The sequence below is a fragment of the Anser cygnoides genome, chromosome 5 (genome assembly GCF_040182565.1).
Source record: "Anser cygnoides isolate HZ-2024a breed goose chromosome 5, Taihu_goose_T2T_genome, whole genome shotgun sequence".
Lineage (NCBI taxonomy): Eukaryota > Metazoa > Chordata > Aves > Anseriformes > Anatidae > Anser > Anser cygnoides.
In genome coordinates this window covers 59812111-59828376 of record NC_089877.1, presented here as the reverse complement: position 1 = coordinate 59828376, position 16266 = coordinate 59812111, and the positions used below count along the sequence as shown (strand labels likewise).

Sequence of the window (16266 nt, the reverse complement as noted above, 5' to 3'; positions counted from 1 at the left end):
TCCCCTGTTAAATGCTACCAGTTAAAAGAGAGGACAACCGACTCCTTCTCCTTTTCATCTATAGATGAAAGCATATTAGTTAACAACCTCCACATGCTGCCATTACACTGGTACGCAAAATTGCTTTGTTTCTACAATTATAACCTGAAAGACAAACTATGAGAAAGTCTGATTCATTCTGACATTCTCATTGTAGTAACATAAAACCCATTAAAAATGTCATGCCACTGCAGAGATATCTGTGTCATATTGACACAATAACGTGCCTTTATCCACAACATAAATTTGGTTAGAAATATTTGTGCAGCACACAAAGGAGAAAAGGAATAAATATCTTGTGCAGAGATAAAGAACACAGGACTCTGTTTGTTCCCTTTGAATTTATAATCACAAAGTGATATATTTCAGCGAACATCCTCTTTGTTGCTTTCTCAGCTGGCTGAAAATGGATTATAAGGTGAGGATGCGTAACTTCTCTACGGTCCATTATTTCTTATTATCATCCAGATGGAGCTTGGTTATTAGAGCACCACTAAAAACTCTAATGAAGTGAAGTGTTTTAGATTACTAAGTCTTCAACAGCGTGTTTGTATATCAATAACAGACTGTAAAAACAACAACAACCTGACTAATTAAGCTAGATCAAATCTGTTCAACTCTGCTTCCCGTTCCCTCTATTCTGTATGTCCATGGGGTGTTTGCTACTCATGAGGTTTCCATCTTCCAAAGCCTCTAACCACTCCCTACAATACTCCAAACATTTAGAAGTCTTTAGTGGCTTCTGTTGCATATTTAAGGTGTTTAAACAAAAACACATCCATGTTTAAACCATATGAATACTTCTCTAGCTATTCTGTCTATAATGCAGGGGAAGTTTTAAATCTTTCTCCCCTAAGCTGGCTAGAGAGTGTTCTACTTGGGAAGACTCCAGTATTCATCATTAAGGCCTCAGTTTAGCAAAGCACTTTAGGATCTCATTCATTAACACTTTATGATATTCCTCTTTGTGTTTTTGTGTGTGTTTGTTTTCCCAACAGGTTACACAGAAACTTAATTTAAGTACATGCTTTCCTGGATTGGTCCAGGAATATTGGTTACAGAATATGTAATCCACCTGCAGCACTGGCCTCACTCTGAACCTTGGAAAAATAAATATATATTTCAAAAAACAGCCAAAGCCGGCTGTGGGATCTATGAAGTCACTAGCTTCCTAAAACTGTAATCCTGCTCCAAAGCCTGTTAACCTAGCGTAGATAATGTGCATCTGCTACAATCCCTGAAAAATATTAAGGAAGTCCTGCCAACGAAAATGTATTATTTTGAAATGAAGACTAATGCTTCAGATAAATCTCCCTAACTCAGCCATATAAAATCTCATTTAACAGAAATGCTACCCCTCAGCTTCCCAGAAGAGTCAGCAAAGCAGCCCTGACATCAGGGCAACCATGGGCATCTGACTGTTCCTACCCTAGGGATAGAAAGGGGATGCAGAGCTCAGTGGCACCAACGCCACCAGGTCCCACAGGACACCAGGAGGGTCACCTGTGTTTCACTTCTCAGCAGGACCAGTTTTCAGCCCCTGCTAGAAGTGAAGCCTCAGCAAACTGTCACTCATGCTCAAGCACATGCACAGTCCTGCACGTCACCAAACAGACCTCTTCTGCTAAAATGACATAATGCATGGGGAAAAGGGACGTTGGCCAAGGTTGGCCGAAGTCCTCCAAGGGTTGTTACCATACCACGAGTGCTACATGCATCTCATATACTTGTTTTCCTCCTCAGTCCTCCTTCCCCTCATTCATCTTCAGACAACGAGGCTTAATTACAAGCTTTCTTGCATGACCAATCTTCACCCACATTTAATCATCCACATCCTCCAGCTCCTTCAATATTTCCTGACGTGGCACTGATGCCAACAGCTTGTTCTGCACTTCTTACCTTATTGACTTGCTTTGTTGCTTTTTTTCCCCCCTTCCAAGTGTTAATGCAGAAAGATTTTGTTTGATTAACTAGAAAGTTACATTTCCTTTTGGTAAGGTGGGCTATCAATTTGGGCAGGAAATGTCTGCATTAATGAATCACAGTAGTGAGCTTCTTCGTGCCTTAATTTCCTATTCAGAAATAATGGAGTGGAAACATCCATCTGATTTTGTGCTTTAAAATGTTTCTGGTCAAGAAAACAAGAAAAAAGGGCAAAGTCAGTCTTTTCACTGTATAAAGAAATGACAGTGCTCCCAGCTCTTCCAAACAGGTGATCATTCTAACACGTCACGTAACAAATTTTCATACGTGGGACCTCGCAGAAATAGATGGTGACAGTTTACAATGTACCTACACAAATTTTAGGCTTGAGTCCTAGTGACCTTCAGACAGGACTTAGGCTCTTAATTCCCTCTCAACTAGATTTGGAAGTTCAACCCATAAATGTTAAATACCGGAAATGGTCCTTTCATTATGGCTTGTGGCCAAAAAAACACTTAAAAGGTAAGCTCGCATTAAGCAACAATGAGGTCAGTGGGACTATTTCTGTACTTAAAACACATCACGTGTTTAAGGTCCCAGTTCAGGAAAGCAGTGGAGGACCTGACTGAACGTTTTTATAAAATAGGTAAGAATTTATTTAAAAAAATAAAGACAAGGGAGAGGAAAAATAAAATTACCAATATAAAAATATTTTCTTTCTTCAGTGCAACGTTTTATTTTTTAATGAAAGCACCCTGATGAAAACACCCATACAAGAACATTTAGCTCAGAACTATGCTTCCGTAACAAAAACTTTTAAAGCAAGAAAAAGTCAAACTCCTCTACTGAAATTAATTTTCCTGTTTCCTGGAGATAGACTTGATTCAGACAAGAGGTTCTTCTTCCAAAAATAATTGAATCAAGATTTGTCAGCTCAAAATGATACCTTCCAAAACCGTTAGAGAATATGAACACTAATGCACAGCCCTTGTACTCAGGAAAAAAATCCACTAAAACATCATTTTAGTTTTGGACACCCTCATTCACGTGTCAGTGCCTTGCACAATTTGGATGACAGCATTTCCATGGACAACTGCACACCAGTGTGTGCACGCATTCTTTGTAGTTCAAATATGCGATATAGCATGAAGTGCAAGCATGTAGCCACTACATCACTGACCACGAAGCTTCAATAAATGTTAAAAGATGGTCAACTACTTAGAGAAAGTGAGCTTTGCCTTGCAGTATCTCAGAGATGTTGGTTGAGAGGGACCTCAAGGGACTGCCCTGGTTCAATTGCCATACTGAGGCATGAGCAAGTATGCCTGAGGCAAGCCTGAGAGATACTTGTCAATAAAGTGGAGTCTACCAAATCCGGTGGTGGCTTTGCCAGGGTCTGAAATCTCCAACAACTGAAAATCTTTGCCCCATTCACAAACCTAGTCCTTCTTTCCTAACTGACCTGATTATCCCCCAGAAAACACAAGGGAACAACCATTTTTCCCTTTCAAGTGCATTCTTTCCATGGTAGAAGTCAATCTTTGTGTTCCCCTTCAGCTTCCATCAACTTAAACCAAGCAAATAGTTCCCTCAACTGTTCCCCTGAGATCCTGTCTTGTAACAGATTTTTATTGATCTCCTCTATATCTCCAGATGGCCTACAGCTTTCTTAAAACCCCATATCAAAAAGATACCTCACCAGCCCTAATCCCAGGAGAATAAACGCTTTCTTCAGCTTGCCTATTATACTGCTCCTGATGCTTCCCTGAATAAGATTTACTGGTAGTAGCCCAGTGCTGCATTACATTCACTGTGCAGGTGCCTATCACTCTCCTTCGCCCTTATCCTCCAAGATCCTCTCCAGCCTCACTGCAGCAGAGCCAGTTATTCCCTGTACTGTGCTTACGCATTTGATTTGCCCTCCTCACACACGGTGTATTGCTCTTGCCTTGACTGACATTCACCTTGCTGCTTTCAGGATGCCTTTCCCATTTATTGGGATCATTATGGATTCTGATGCTGTCATCTAAGTCACTTGCAACCCTTCCCATAACTCTCCCGATGTACCCCTCTCTGTTCTGCCACTCAACTCTGCTAATGAAAACGTTGAATTAAAAATCACACATGGGACAAAGACATTCCCGGCAATTCCTCCTGGGTTTGACAGTGAAGCCCTTGATTACTTTTGAGAAAGATTTTTCAATCAGTTGTCGTTGACTTTGCTATGATTGTGTTGAGATCGTCTTTCACTCGTTTACTATGAGACTGCCATGCAAAAAAGTGTCAGAAGCCTCTTAAAATGCTCAGATACATCTTATCTACTAGATACTTCTTATTCAATAGGCAGTTATCTTGTCAGAAAGAGAAATCATTAAGTTGCCATGAACTGAACTCTTCTTGACAAATCCATGCTGGCTGCTGGCCAGCAGAAAACTGTTTTTAGTCATTCGTGACCAAAATATTCCTATTGAAGCACAGCGGGATTTTTTGACTCAGCATGGGGTGGGAGGGGTACACACAGCAGGTACCCACAGCAGAGGGGCCATTTGGGATGCTATCCTGTCCTTCCTCCAAATCACAGTGAAAGGGGTAAACGTCTTTAAGGAGGAACCTGCAGTCATACTCCCACGTCAGGTATGCTTCATCCAGTGGGAAAAGTCTTCCTGATTCTAACAAGGTTCTTGCCAAAAAAAGCTGCAGGAAAGATGAATGAAGAAGAAAGATGCGCTGGCTCAGCCTCAGTGCTCTTAGTATTTTCGAGAGAAACACGACATCGTACTGCTTCAGACTACGGAAATGAAGCAATGAGAAACCAACAACTAGTATCTGTCATCTTTTATACAATTACCTGACATCTCTTAGTACCACCAAACATGTTACATTACCACAAGCAGCAGTGCAATAATGAAATCTCCCGGAAATCTGGGCTTTTTATTTTTATTGTTAAAAAAAAGGAAAAAAAATAACAGCTCTTTCAGCCTCTCTGGACATGAAATTTCATCACCTTTTTTCAGTTCTGAAATTCAACACAAGAAAATTTGGGCAAGAAAATCTTTTGACAGATTAAAAATAATTGTATTTTAAGGCCTGATTCACTGGCATGATTCAATTTTTCCATAGTGGGACATTTCCTAAAAACGACTTATATCCTCAGTCCACCCCCCTTCCCAACAACTTTCTATACCCTCTGGTTGATAAACCAAAGATGTTCACTAGGACTCAAGCTAGGCCAATAGTAAGGAGATTTAACTGCAAACATCTGTTTTACTGACTGAAAAGCAGTGCCCACCAAGAAGCAGAGCTCCACTGAAATCGAGCAAGATCTGCTTGGATCAGCGGCCTGAGCCCTTGCAGAGAAGCATTTATACATACTGCAGAGTGCATTTATGCAGCTCTCCCTTTTGAACACCAACCACACCTCTGTAAGTACAAAATCAAGCCCTGCAGATTTGTAAGGATCTCAGTGAGGACACAGGTCTAGATCACTCATTTGTCTTTCTGAAACACAATCTCTTCAGCCTCCTCCGTCCAAGTGGTGTAATACCTTGGGGGTTATCTTTTATCTAGGATTTGTTTACCCCTCTGGCATGACGTGCTATAAAGCTGTGCTGTGTTATGATCTATTTGGATGTATTTGCTGATCTAGTTGGATTAATTAAAACTTTTTGCTTCCTGAGAAATACAGATGTTATAAGTAACCTGGGACAACTTGATAATCCCGAGACAATCTCAGGTGGTTACTTGCACTACGTGAAAGCAAAAGCACAGTGGAAAGGTTGATTTTCCACATTTACGTATTTAATTTATCTAATAGCAATTTTCAGTTATTTTAAATAACAGAGTTCAATAGCACTAAATAACAGTTCTTCAGTCTTACCTCTCCCACTCACTGCCCCTTCTCTCTTGATACCATAAATTCATTTAAATACATCAAGCCAATAATAATAAAAGTGAATTTTATATAAACACGTGCTAGATATAACCTTGCAAAAATTCCCATAAAGCTTCCCAACAAGGCTGTTTTACAGTTTTAAAGCTGTTTATATAAGACACGGTCTTGCCATAAGCTGAATATCTCAAAATCTTACTGCTATGTCAGAGTTAAAGCAAAATAAGTCATCTGTGCCCCCCATGGTGCTTCTGTCAATTAAACTCATTGCTTCTACCATAACCTACCTCTTTGCATCTACCAAACTCTTATATTGAAGTTTCATGAAAAAGTATGTGATGCTACATCTTTTACTAGTTAGTTGTTTTTTTTTTCCTCCCTTTTATTCTTTTTTTTTTCCCCTATAGGCTACTGATACGTTTATACTATAAGCCTTTTCTATGCAGCTGCTTACAGAGAAGGAAGATTGCCAAGTTTGGATGCTGCACTGAGACCATTACCCTGCCTGGAAATCCTCTGCCTGCTCCTGCCGTGAGAAACCACCGAGACTGCAAATAACTAAGAGATCAGACAAAAACCTTGGTATTCTTGCTTTGTAGAGCTAATAGTGTTTGGACTGTGGTCCAGCAGTCCAAAAATGCCAAAAAGCTTTTACACTGGCACTCAAAAGGGCAGATTTCCATTGAAAGTCAACTTAATTTTACTTCGTGTCACTTCCTTCTTTGTGCACTGATGTGCAACCATGGATAAACAATTTTACTTTCTTCTGATCCCAAAGTTAAAGAATTTATCACCTTTCTCATTGCCTCATCTGAAACAGCAGACAAGTGAATTTAACCCAATGTCCACATGGTATTGCTGACTTAGCTGTGCAGAAAGCTTTACCCCTGGTTTTGTAGGTGACCTGCAGCCCTTTGAAAACCTTCCCTCAAGCTCTGAAATATCAAGATATGCTCACTTCAAAGACAAGTGGTAGTGGGGAAGCACAGCTTTACTGTTGGCATTTCATCCAGTGGGATAAAGGTGATGAGGCCAAATGCCAACCTGCCCAGAAGAAGACAAATAATCCAACTCGTCCTTCTGAGGAAAATCTTTGGCACCCAGTCTCAATGAAGAATTGGGAGGGGACTCCTTTGCTGCCAAGGAACTTGATATGTTTTATTTTACAGAGTTCCTAGTACCATAGTATTAGATGCAAACACACCACAGTATCATCTGCTTAAAACCATGTGGGATCAAGCACTCTTTTACTGCAAGGCCATCCCCACATCAACACCTCCTCCTCCATTAGCCCCAAGTCTCTTACAAGGCCAATTAGAAACTGATGGTTTCCTCTAGACAACCTCCGCCTCCTCTAAACAAAATACTCTGTCTTTGAGCCATAGTCATTAATGCACACTTGAGTTTACAGCTTTCTGGGTAGGTGCATGCTTGTACAGAGGAAAAGGAGGGAAGCAGTCACCCACAGAAGAGTTCCTCATTTGGAAGCATCCTCGTGCCCTCCTCTGAGTGAACCTTGAAACGGACCCGTTTTGCCAAACCATGTAGTAGGTGCAGGTTGTACAAGGTGAAAGACCATGAAGGTGTGAGAAGCTGCTTCACTGGTCCAAATTGTGTAGAACACTCAAAACTTTGCTGAGACAACCCCGGCAATAACCTGCAAGCAATCCCTCCCAGGGGTGCAGGCTGTGGCCCAGCCACCCCACCTCACTGCTGCGGCAGCATCCTGCACCATTCTCTGGTTTGGGGGTTACATCTGTAGGCAGTCAAAGCAATTAGAGCTCACTAGCAGGGCTGTGCTGTTGTTCAAACACACATTTCCCCTTCACTGGCTCATATTTTATGAATCTGTAAGGAGCAAGCTCAAATATCAATGCAGGTCCTCTACTTCCAAGAAGGATGAACCCTCCTGCGGCTCCTGGGTGGTTGGTGCAGGGCTGCGTCCCTCCCATGTCCCACATCCCTGAAGGAGAAGGAAACACCCTCGCCCAGCACTGACTCTTGTAGGCCACCCTTAGAGCACAGCTGGATTACACTCAAACGCTCAAGACGATGAATTCCTACCGCTGTAAATAAAGGCTTCTCACGTTACTATCTTCTGTTGTGCAAAATATGATTTCATCTACGCTACTGGTAACGATTTTTGCTAGAAGGTGCTGTCTTACACATCATTTTTCCTCGGAATCAAAAATTAAATCCTATGGACCCTTGGGATTGCTTTGCCTGGAGGTCTGCCAGATAAGCGCTTTCCTACAATTATACACTGTTATGTCAGTGTGTGGGTTTAGCCACTGCTTAACAAATTTACTAGATAAACCTCCGTGATTCATACAAACAGCACTCAAATGGCTAACTGCCACATATTGGCAGGGAACTGACTAATGTTACTTGAACAATGAAAGAAACCATTTGAATAATGAATCGGGCTTTGGCAATCAATGGAGAGATGACTGACAGTCCGTGTCACCACTCCAAAACAAGAGCTGAGCAACAGCAAAGGGGATGCCATGAGCACTCGGCAGCCTTTCACTCGCCCATTGCTCACTATGGGAGGGTTTTGCAAGCCCAGGTGCACCTGATCTCAACAGTAATGAGCATGTCCTGCTCTCTCCATTTAGTAAAATTAAAAGAGCCAAGCAGGGTCTCAAGGGGAACTCACCCACGCTCTCCTTCATCAGCCCTCCCCTGAACAACAACAACTCGGGGTCAAAGCTACAGCAGTCGCGTCTGTTTTCTTTTCCAACCTGCAAATTGCTATCATGAGTACTTTTAAGATGAAAACAAGAAGTCAGCATTTCAAGCCATGAAATTAGCAACTAAGTTTTGGAACAAGCTGCCTGGAAATTGTTCCAATAGCTGGCAGGAAGGACCAATTTTCCAGAGAAGGTATCCTATACAACCACAATAACAAATCCTTCTGCTCATACACAAAACCCATTTGTATTAACAAACCTGTCTTCACCATAATTTAAAACCAGTCATTGAAAAATAACAACTCCCCCCAAACCACCCCCACATAAATCTGAAAGTAAACAGAAGCCAAAGCAAGCTATGTATATAATAGATTTCAGTGTCTCCCTAAAGCAAGAACAAAGCACCATTCCTGAGCTCTTCTGGGGATGGACAAATGACTAAGATTTTTCTGGGACTTTCACATCCTGAGAAATAGTGAAGTATTCAATATTCATCAAATCAATGTTTTTGCCTTTGTTATCTTGTTCTGACCTTCCCATGCAGAGAGAATCATCACAGAATTTCAACCACTGCAGAGTGGAATACACTGCATTTCTGTTGCTGCTGAGAAGAAATATGCTGTGGGGTTCGGCACACTCAACTGGACAAACAACCTCATGTAAATGCCACATTTATGGGGCTAGACTGACTGTGCAATCTGCACTATGTCTTCCAGAGCTATTTCAATATATTGTTGCACATGGTCAGGGCCAAACTCATTGCTCTAGGCTACACACAAAGCGCAAAGTTTAACAGCGACCTTTGGAGTTGCAAGCTGGAAATCTGGCCACTCTTCTCCCACTGGAGCCACAGGAGGGAAGAAGGCATATAGCAGTACACAGACTCCTATGGTTTAAACATTCACATTTGTTTCTTCAGAAAAACTCACCTCTCCCAAGATTTCATCCTTCCACATTACCACCTTCTCCAAGATCACTGTTACCTTTTACAGACTTTTGCTCACTGAAGTGCTTTGTGATGTATTATGAGACAGTAATGATCTATGAACCAAAAGGTTTTTTTCTAGCTTCTTCCACAATATATTCCTTTTTGTGAAAGGCACAAAAACAGTTAGCTTCACATCTACATCTATGGCTGTGTTGCAGTAGCCTAAAGCCTGCCTGTGAACTGAAGCTAGAGCAAAACACAACAGAAGAGACTGACTTTCTTCCTAGAGATGGTGAGCTGACAGAAGCTAATGGGAGCTTTACAATAAAGGTCCTTCCTGAATGATAAATGATTCCTTGGCCATTCAAAGGATCTGACTGACCTACCCGTTTCTTCTGTTCTGTGCAGCAGAGGGGATGAAATGACCTATATCAACACAAAAGGAGCTACAAATCAGATTCTCGATGCATATTCAGCAACTCTAAGCAACAAATGCGGAATAGGTATTTAAACAGTAACCCTCTCCATGGGATGCTTTATGTTTATTTTTAGCTTTTCAAAGTGCCAAAAAGCAACAGAAAAAATACTGCTGAATAGCACTGGATGCCGAGAAATGGAAGGTAGGGTGAAAAGAAAGCTGAAATAAGCCCCACAGGATGAGGTTAAGTTATTCAAAGCCCTCTTTCCTGCAAGACACAAGGTGATATATCACAGTCTAAATATCCCACCTGGTTCTGTCCTCAACGAACAACCAAGTGACAAAATACCTATCAAACAGAAAAGCATCCGCATTCATCTAGGTTTCCCCACCACTGCCCTGCATCGTGAAATGCTGTATCAGCAGCTACAGAGTCCTAATCTCTCTCTTTTTAACAAGCACACCAGTGTGCAGCCCTACCCACCAGAAGGATTTGCAAACCTGTCCAAACCCTACTCCCAAGTCCCGATAACTTTGCCAATGTGAATAGGAAACTTCTGGCGTGCAGAACAAGCCACTGCTAGTTGACAACGCAGCAGAGAATTTCTTTCATATCTGAAGTTTGCATGTGTAGGCAGCTGGGACTGTGATGAATTACTATCTCTGATTCCAGCGCTAAGTATTAGACATTTATTTGGCAGAGTCTGTTAGGAAAGACACTGCCAATATCAACTACTGGTATTAGTAAGCTTCTTCAGAAGAGCTACCAAAGGTGCTTCAGTCTCTTGCTGCTTACAAAAGCAGTTCAGGGACCAGTGTTTTTTCATTGATTGAACTGTAATTGAATTTTGCTGAATTTTTAAAATTAAAGAAAGAAGTTTCAAAAGAAAAACAAGCCTTTTTTTTTTTTTGAAAACAACTCGAATCATTTTCCATTCTTATTTACACCTTTTTGTGGGGCCAAATCCTCTTCCCAGTCCCACTGGCCACTTTGCCTGAGAAATAGCATTTTCCATCAGTTATTTCTTGTGTTTTCCTGCCCTGTTTTGGTGTTACACTGTCATATTTTCAGCAGCTGGCACTGCAAAGCATGTTTACACAATCCTGCAGGTCTGATTTCTCTGCAGAAATATTCCAAGTAAAATGGTATCCACCTGGAAGGTGGCTTATTTCCTAACTAGTATTCAAACAACCAAGCAACTCCTTTATATTTCAGGAGCAGTTAATTCATACATATCACTATGATGAAAATCTTCAAACCTTCATTTATATGGTTATGAAAGATTCAACCATTTGATCACAATTGGGTATATTTACACTTTCAAATAATCTAAAACAACAACAACAGGCAAAAAATGGTGCCTTCCGCTTGTACCATTCTTGCATGCCCCAAATAAGCATGGTGATGGCATAATTAACGTGCAATAAGTAAACTCAGTTTAGTCCTTAACTGTCCTTTTGCCCTGCTTCTTGAATTTCAGACTCTAATCTTGACTTTGCCCAGATGTTTATAAGCTTACTCATGATTTTCCAACCACTAGACTTACAAGTACTGCTTATAAACTGGACATGTTCATGGGCTAATAGGTTTGCAGGTAACAACGGACATCTATTAAAATCAGGCAGTGGCTTTAATATTGGTTGCTGTCAATGTCAACTTTGATACTGCCATGTAATGTGGGATCAAGTGCACTCTCAGCACGTTTGCTGGTGACACCAAGCTGTGGGAAGGGCTGCCATCCAGAGGGGCCTGGGCAGGCCTGAGAGCTGGGCCTGTGCAAACCTCATGGGGTTCAGCAAGGCCAAATGCAAGATCCTGCACCTTGGCCAGGGCAATCCCAAACCCAAACACAGGCTGGGCAGAGAATGGACTGAGAGTAGCCCTGAGGAGAAGGACTGGGACGAGATGAGAAGCTCGACACAATCCAGCAGTGTGCCCCTACAGCCCAGAAAGCCCCCCATGTCCTGGGCTGCATCAAAAGCAGCATGGGCAGCAGGGCGAGGGAGGGGATTGTCCCCCTCTGCTCTGCTCTTGTGAGACCCCACCTAAAGTACTGCATTCAGGTCAGGGGCCCTCAACACAAGAAGGATGTGGAAGTATACGAACAAGTCCAGGGGAAGGCCACAAAGATGATCAAGGGGCTAGAGCACCTCTGCTGTGGAAACAGGCTGAGGGATTTGGGGGTGTTCAGCCTGGAGAAGAGAAGGCTCCAGGGAGACCTTACAGCAGCCTTCCCATAGCTAAAGAGGACTACAGGAAAGCTGAGGAGGAACTCTTTGTCAGGGGGTAGAGGGATAGGGCAAGGAGTAACATTTTTAAACTGAAAGAGATTTAGATTAGAAATTAGGAAGACATTATTTACTCTGAGGGCGGTGAGGCCCTGGCACAGGCTGCCCCGAGGACCTGTGGCTGCCCCATCCCTGGCAGTGCCCAAGGCCAGGCTGGATGGGGCTGGGGGCAGCCTGGGCTGGCGGGAGGGGTCCCTGCCCATGGCACGGGCTGGAATTAGTTGGGTTGTGAGGTCCCTTCCAAACCAAACTATCCTGTGATTCTGATTCTATTCCACATCTTTGGCATGTGCTTCAGAGACAAAAAAAACACAAGAACATAACACAGAACAAATACAAAGCAGGTTACAAGCTTTGTTTCCCTTCGCTTACTGATGCCATGTTACTATTTTGTTATTACTACAACATTGTTATTATGTTATAGCTCTCAACTCACCTTAAATCATTTACCACTGCTGTTGGGACACTCCTCTGCAAGGCAACAGAAGTATCCCAAAAAGCCAGAGGAATAGAGATCATCACATTTTAAATGTTCTAAATGCACCATATTCTCCAAATCCCCAGACTTCTGTGAATACCACCAACCACCTTCAACAAATAACCAATCAGCACCTACAGGTTTTCCATAGCCCAGCTGCAATAGCTCGATAATGATCTAGCTTGGGGATTTGTTTTTTTATGGACTTTGTAATGTTTTGAAGCACATCAAGCCATCATGTAACGATGCTGTTCAGCACAAATTTCATTGCACCACACCACAAGCAGAGTCCTAAAACCACAACCTTGTTTTTAAATAAGTATTTAAAAATCGCAAAATAAATAGCTTTAATCTTCTGAAAATCTAGAAAGACTTTAGCAAGAAAACTTCCTTTTTATGGTTCAGTATTTCTCTGAGATGAATTCAGAGTGTTAGCAGAGATAATTAGAGAGATTATGCAGATCTTATTTTCAAAAGGTTTTGTTTGCTCTCTTGTTACATAATTGCTAAGTACTCCTATGAAGCTTAGAAAACAAAGCATCAGAGAAACATCAAGCATTATTTATTTAAAAGAAAAATAATTTTCCCAAACAATGTTAACATTTTCAGCATTCTTTTCTATATTTTGATATGTTCTGTTAACCTCTAGAGCTTCTCAATCACCTAACCTTGGCAGCACTGGAAATCAGAAATGTGCCTTACTGAAGGCACGCACGACATGGACTCCCGATGGCTCTTGAACAGCAGGACCTTTATTGCCATTTTTCACCACTACATATACTTTCCCCCTAGCCCCACACATTGTCCACGTGCCCGAATCTGTCTTACAATTGGTTAGAGACCCTCAGACGCGCCTTGAGCCAGCCATCAATTGGCTACTGCCCAAAACTCATCTTTAACACTTTAGCCAATTTACTTTATCTCGTCCTTGCTCAAGGTTTTGGTTCTACCGCTGTTTTCCTCATTATCTCTAACTTAGGGACGTGTGAAACAGCGTGAAGCCACCTGAGAATTCCTTTCCCACAAAACAGCACAAAGCTCCCTGCAAATTCTTCTCCCACACCTTACCACTATTATTTTTGGACTGTTTCAGAAGAGCTGAGAAACAGAAAGAAGCAGGGGAAAGGTGCAATATAGCATCTTGTGAGTTCTTTCACTTCTAGACTTGCTGGTGACAAAGGTCACCACAGTCTGGAGACAAAAACAGGTCTTGTTTTAAGTCAAACCAGTGCAATAAAGTACACAGTCACTGTGGAATCACTAAATGTTTTTTGAGAACTGGATGAATCCACTTCAAGCACTTCCAAGCCCGTTCAAGTCTATAAGCAAAACTCAGTCATACTGCATGATTTTGAGCGTTGTAACTTTTAACGAAATTCCAGTCAAGACCTTTTCAACGTGATAGAAACCATGTTTAAAGTATATAGAAGAAGCCCTGTGGTGAAGTAGCTCTTTCTCCAGTTTAGCTACAGTTCAAGATTAAAGTTACGTCATCCCTCTATTGTCAATAGGCAACAGGCATATCAGGTGAGTACGAACAGGCACTCCCTGGTCACGCCTCAGACCTTATGGCCTGGATCATAGCCCAGTCTGAGAAGTACCAGAACTGTACATTCTGGAAGATACCGTAACGGCACAGTTCATATAAATACAAGTATTGCCATATCTGAATTGTAGCCAGGATGGAAATGTACCGATTCATAGTCGACTGTCTAACGGTACCACGAATAATGGTCCCGAGCAAAGAGCCCCTTAGGCTTTCTGAGATCGCAGCGGGCTGTGATCCAGTGACTCCCCCTGAGCTGGGACACCTCGAAGACAAACTTCTCACGGTACATGATCACCCACTAACTAATGCCAACACATAAAAGGTAATTCACTAAGGGGGAAATCCTTAGGCGCGCAACTCACTGCAGTAAGTTTCATGTGAACCTTGCCATTCTCAAATCTTTAATTAAGTCATTGTTTTAATCATAACTAATTTTTGTTAAATTGCTATATCATATCAATAAACCTTAAGAGCTCTTAGACATCACATAAATCCAATTTGTATCAATATATTAAATTGGCAGATCATTAAGTGCTATTAAAATTCTCAAAATCTAATCTCATGATTTATTAACAAATCCTACTTCCTGGTAAGTTCGAGTTTGTCTAAATTAATTCACAACAGGCCCTAGACTCAATACACAATTACCATTGGACACACTTTTGTACCTACTACACTTAGTCTTTCAAACAAGTTAAAAGCTACAAGCACATAGTTTCAACTTCTGTTTTCAGTGATAATTCCAAGTTCATTTCATGATTATTTACAGGTACTTCAGTTTTTCTAGGGTGTCAAGAAAGGCTACCACATGTATTCTATTCAACCATCATACTGCTTATGCAATTATCTTTGGCTTAAGCGCAATAAAATCAAATTCTACTTACAGCCAACCATCATCATGGCCACCGAAAAAATCTTCTCTCCGTCAGTGGTTGGTGCAATGTTTCCAAATCCTATCGTTGTAAGGCTTGTCATGGTAAAGTAGAGAGAGGATATGTACAAGGAGTCTTTACTGGGTCCTCCTTCCCACTGCCCTGAGCCAGTGGTGTTGTATCGATATGGTGTCCCGATACTCAGTGCCAACTGGTAGAGCCAGCTATCTGTTTTGATTGTATTAGTGACTTCGTCTATAACTTCATAGTCCCCAATGCTGTACCATATGCAGGCTAGCCAATGGGCCACCAGTCCAAACACACACACCAACAGTACCAGTACAGCAGCACCATATTCCAAATAATGGTCCAACTTCCTGGCAACTCGACCAAGTCGGAGAAGACGCACCACTTTTAAGGAACTGAAGAGGCTACTGATCCCCTAGAAAAGAATAAAAATAATTAATTCATCAGAAATATCCTGGTGGTTAACAGAGAAAGCTGTGCAGCGATTTCTGCAGCTGCTATAAACCTTTCTGCACAATTTTTTAGCATCCCGGATGACAGATAAGAACAAACTGTTCTCCCCCTCCAGTACTTTTGGCCTCATCAGGGTAAATCAAGTTTGGCATTCAATAGGTGAATAAATTACTTAGATCAAGCTCAGTCTTTCAAAGCAACAAAAGAATCCTGTGAAATCCGACGTGAGAAATGGCATGCATGCTTGTTACAAAAAGGAGAGCGTTGATACTTTGCCAATTTGAAGTAAATGGTAAATTCTGCTTTGACCTCAAAGAGGTCAAATGCAGTAGAGGAGCAGTCACAGAACACCATCCAAGTGGGTTTTTCTCCAAACTTCTCAAAAAACAACAGCCATATATTAAAATTAAAGCCAAGGAGAGGATTGCCACTCTAACCAAAATCAGAGTCCACCTACTTCAACAGCCTGCAGCATTATCCAATGCTCAGCTGAAATCTCAGAAAATAATTTTAAGTGGTAAAGAGAGAAATGTGCGTACTGCTCTTCTCATCTATCAGAGAATAGCTGGGTAACGTCCTCTGGTCCAATAGTCTCCATCTCATAGTGTGCTTCACTACAGCTAATATCTTTATAAATAACAAAATTTCCAGTTATATCTCACTGACTGAGCATGGACCTAACATCTGTAGGCACGTCACCTCTCTGAC

At 41.6% G+C, this 16266-nt stretch overlaps 1 protein-coding gene across 2 annotated transcripts in view; it reads right to left on the bottom strand.

The window, feature by feature from the left end:
• The window catches only part of KCNH5 (potassium voltage-gated channel subfamily H member 5), a 154157-nt gene that overhangs the window by 82197 nt on the left and 55694 nt on the right, over positions 1 to 16266 (bottom strand). For both annotated transcript variants that reach the window (XM_013183072.3, XM_048066139.2), the window contains exon 7: positions 15091 to 15520. In XM_013183072.3, the coding sequence (XP_013038526.2) occupies positions 15091 to 15520 (430 nt within the window). The remainder of the gene's footprint in view (positions 1 to 15090; positions 15521 to 16266) is intronic.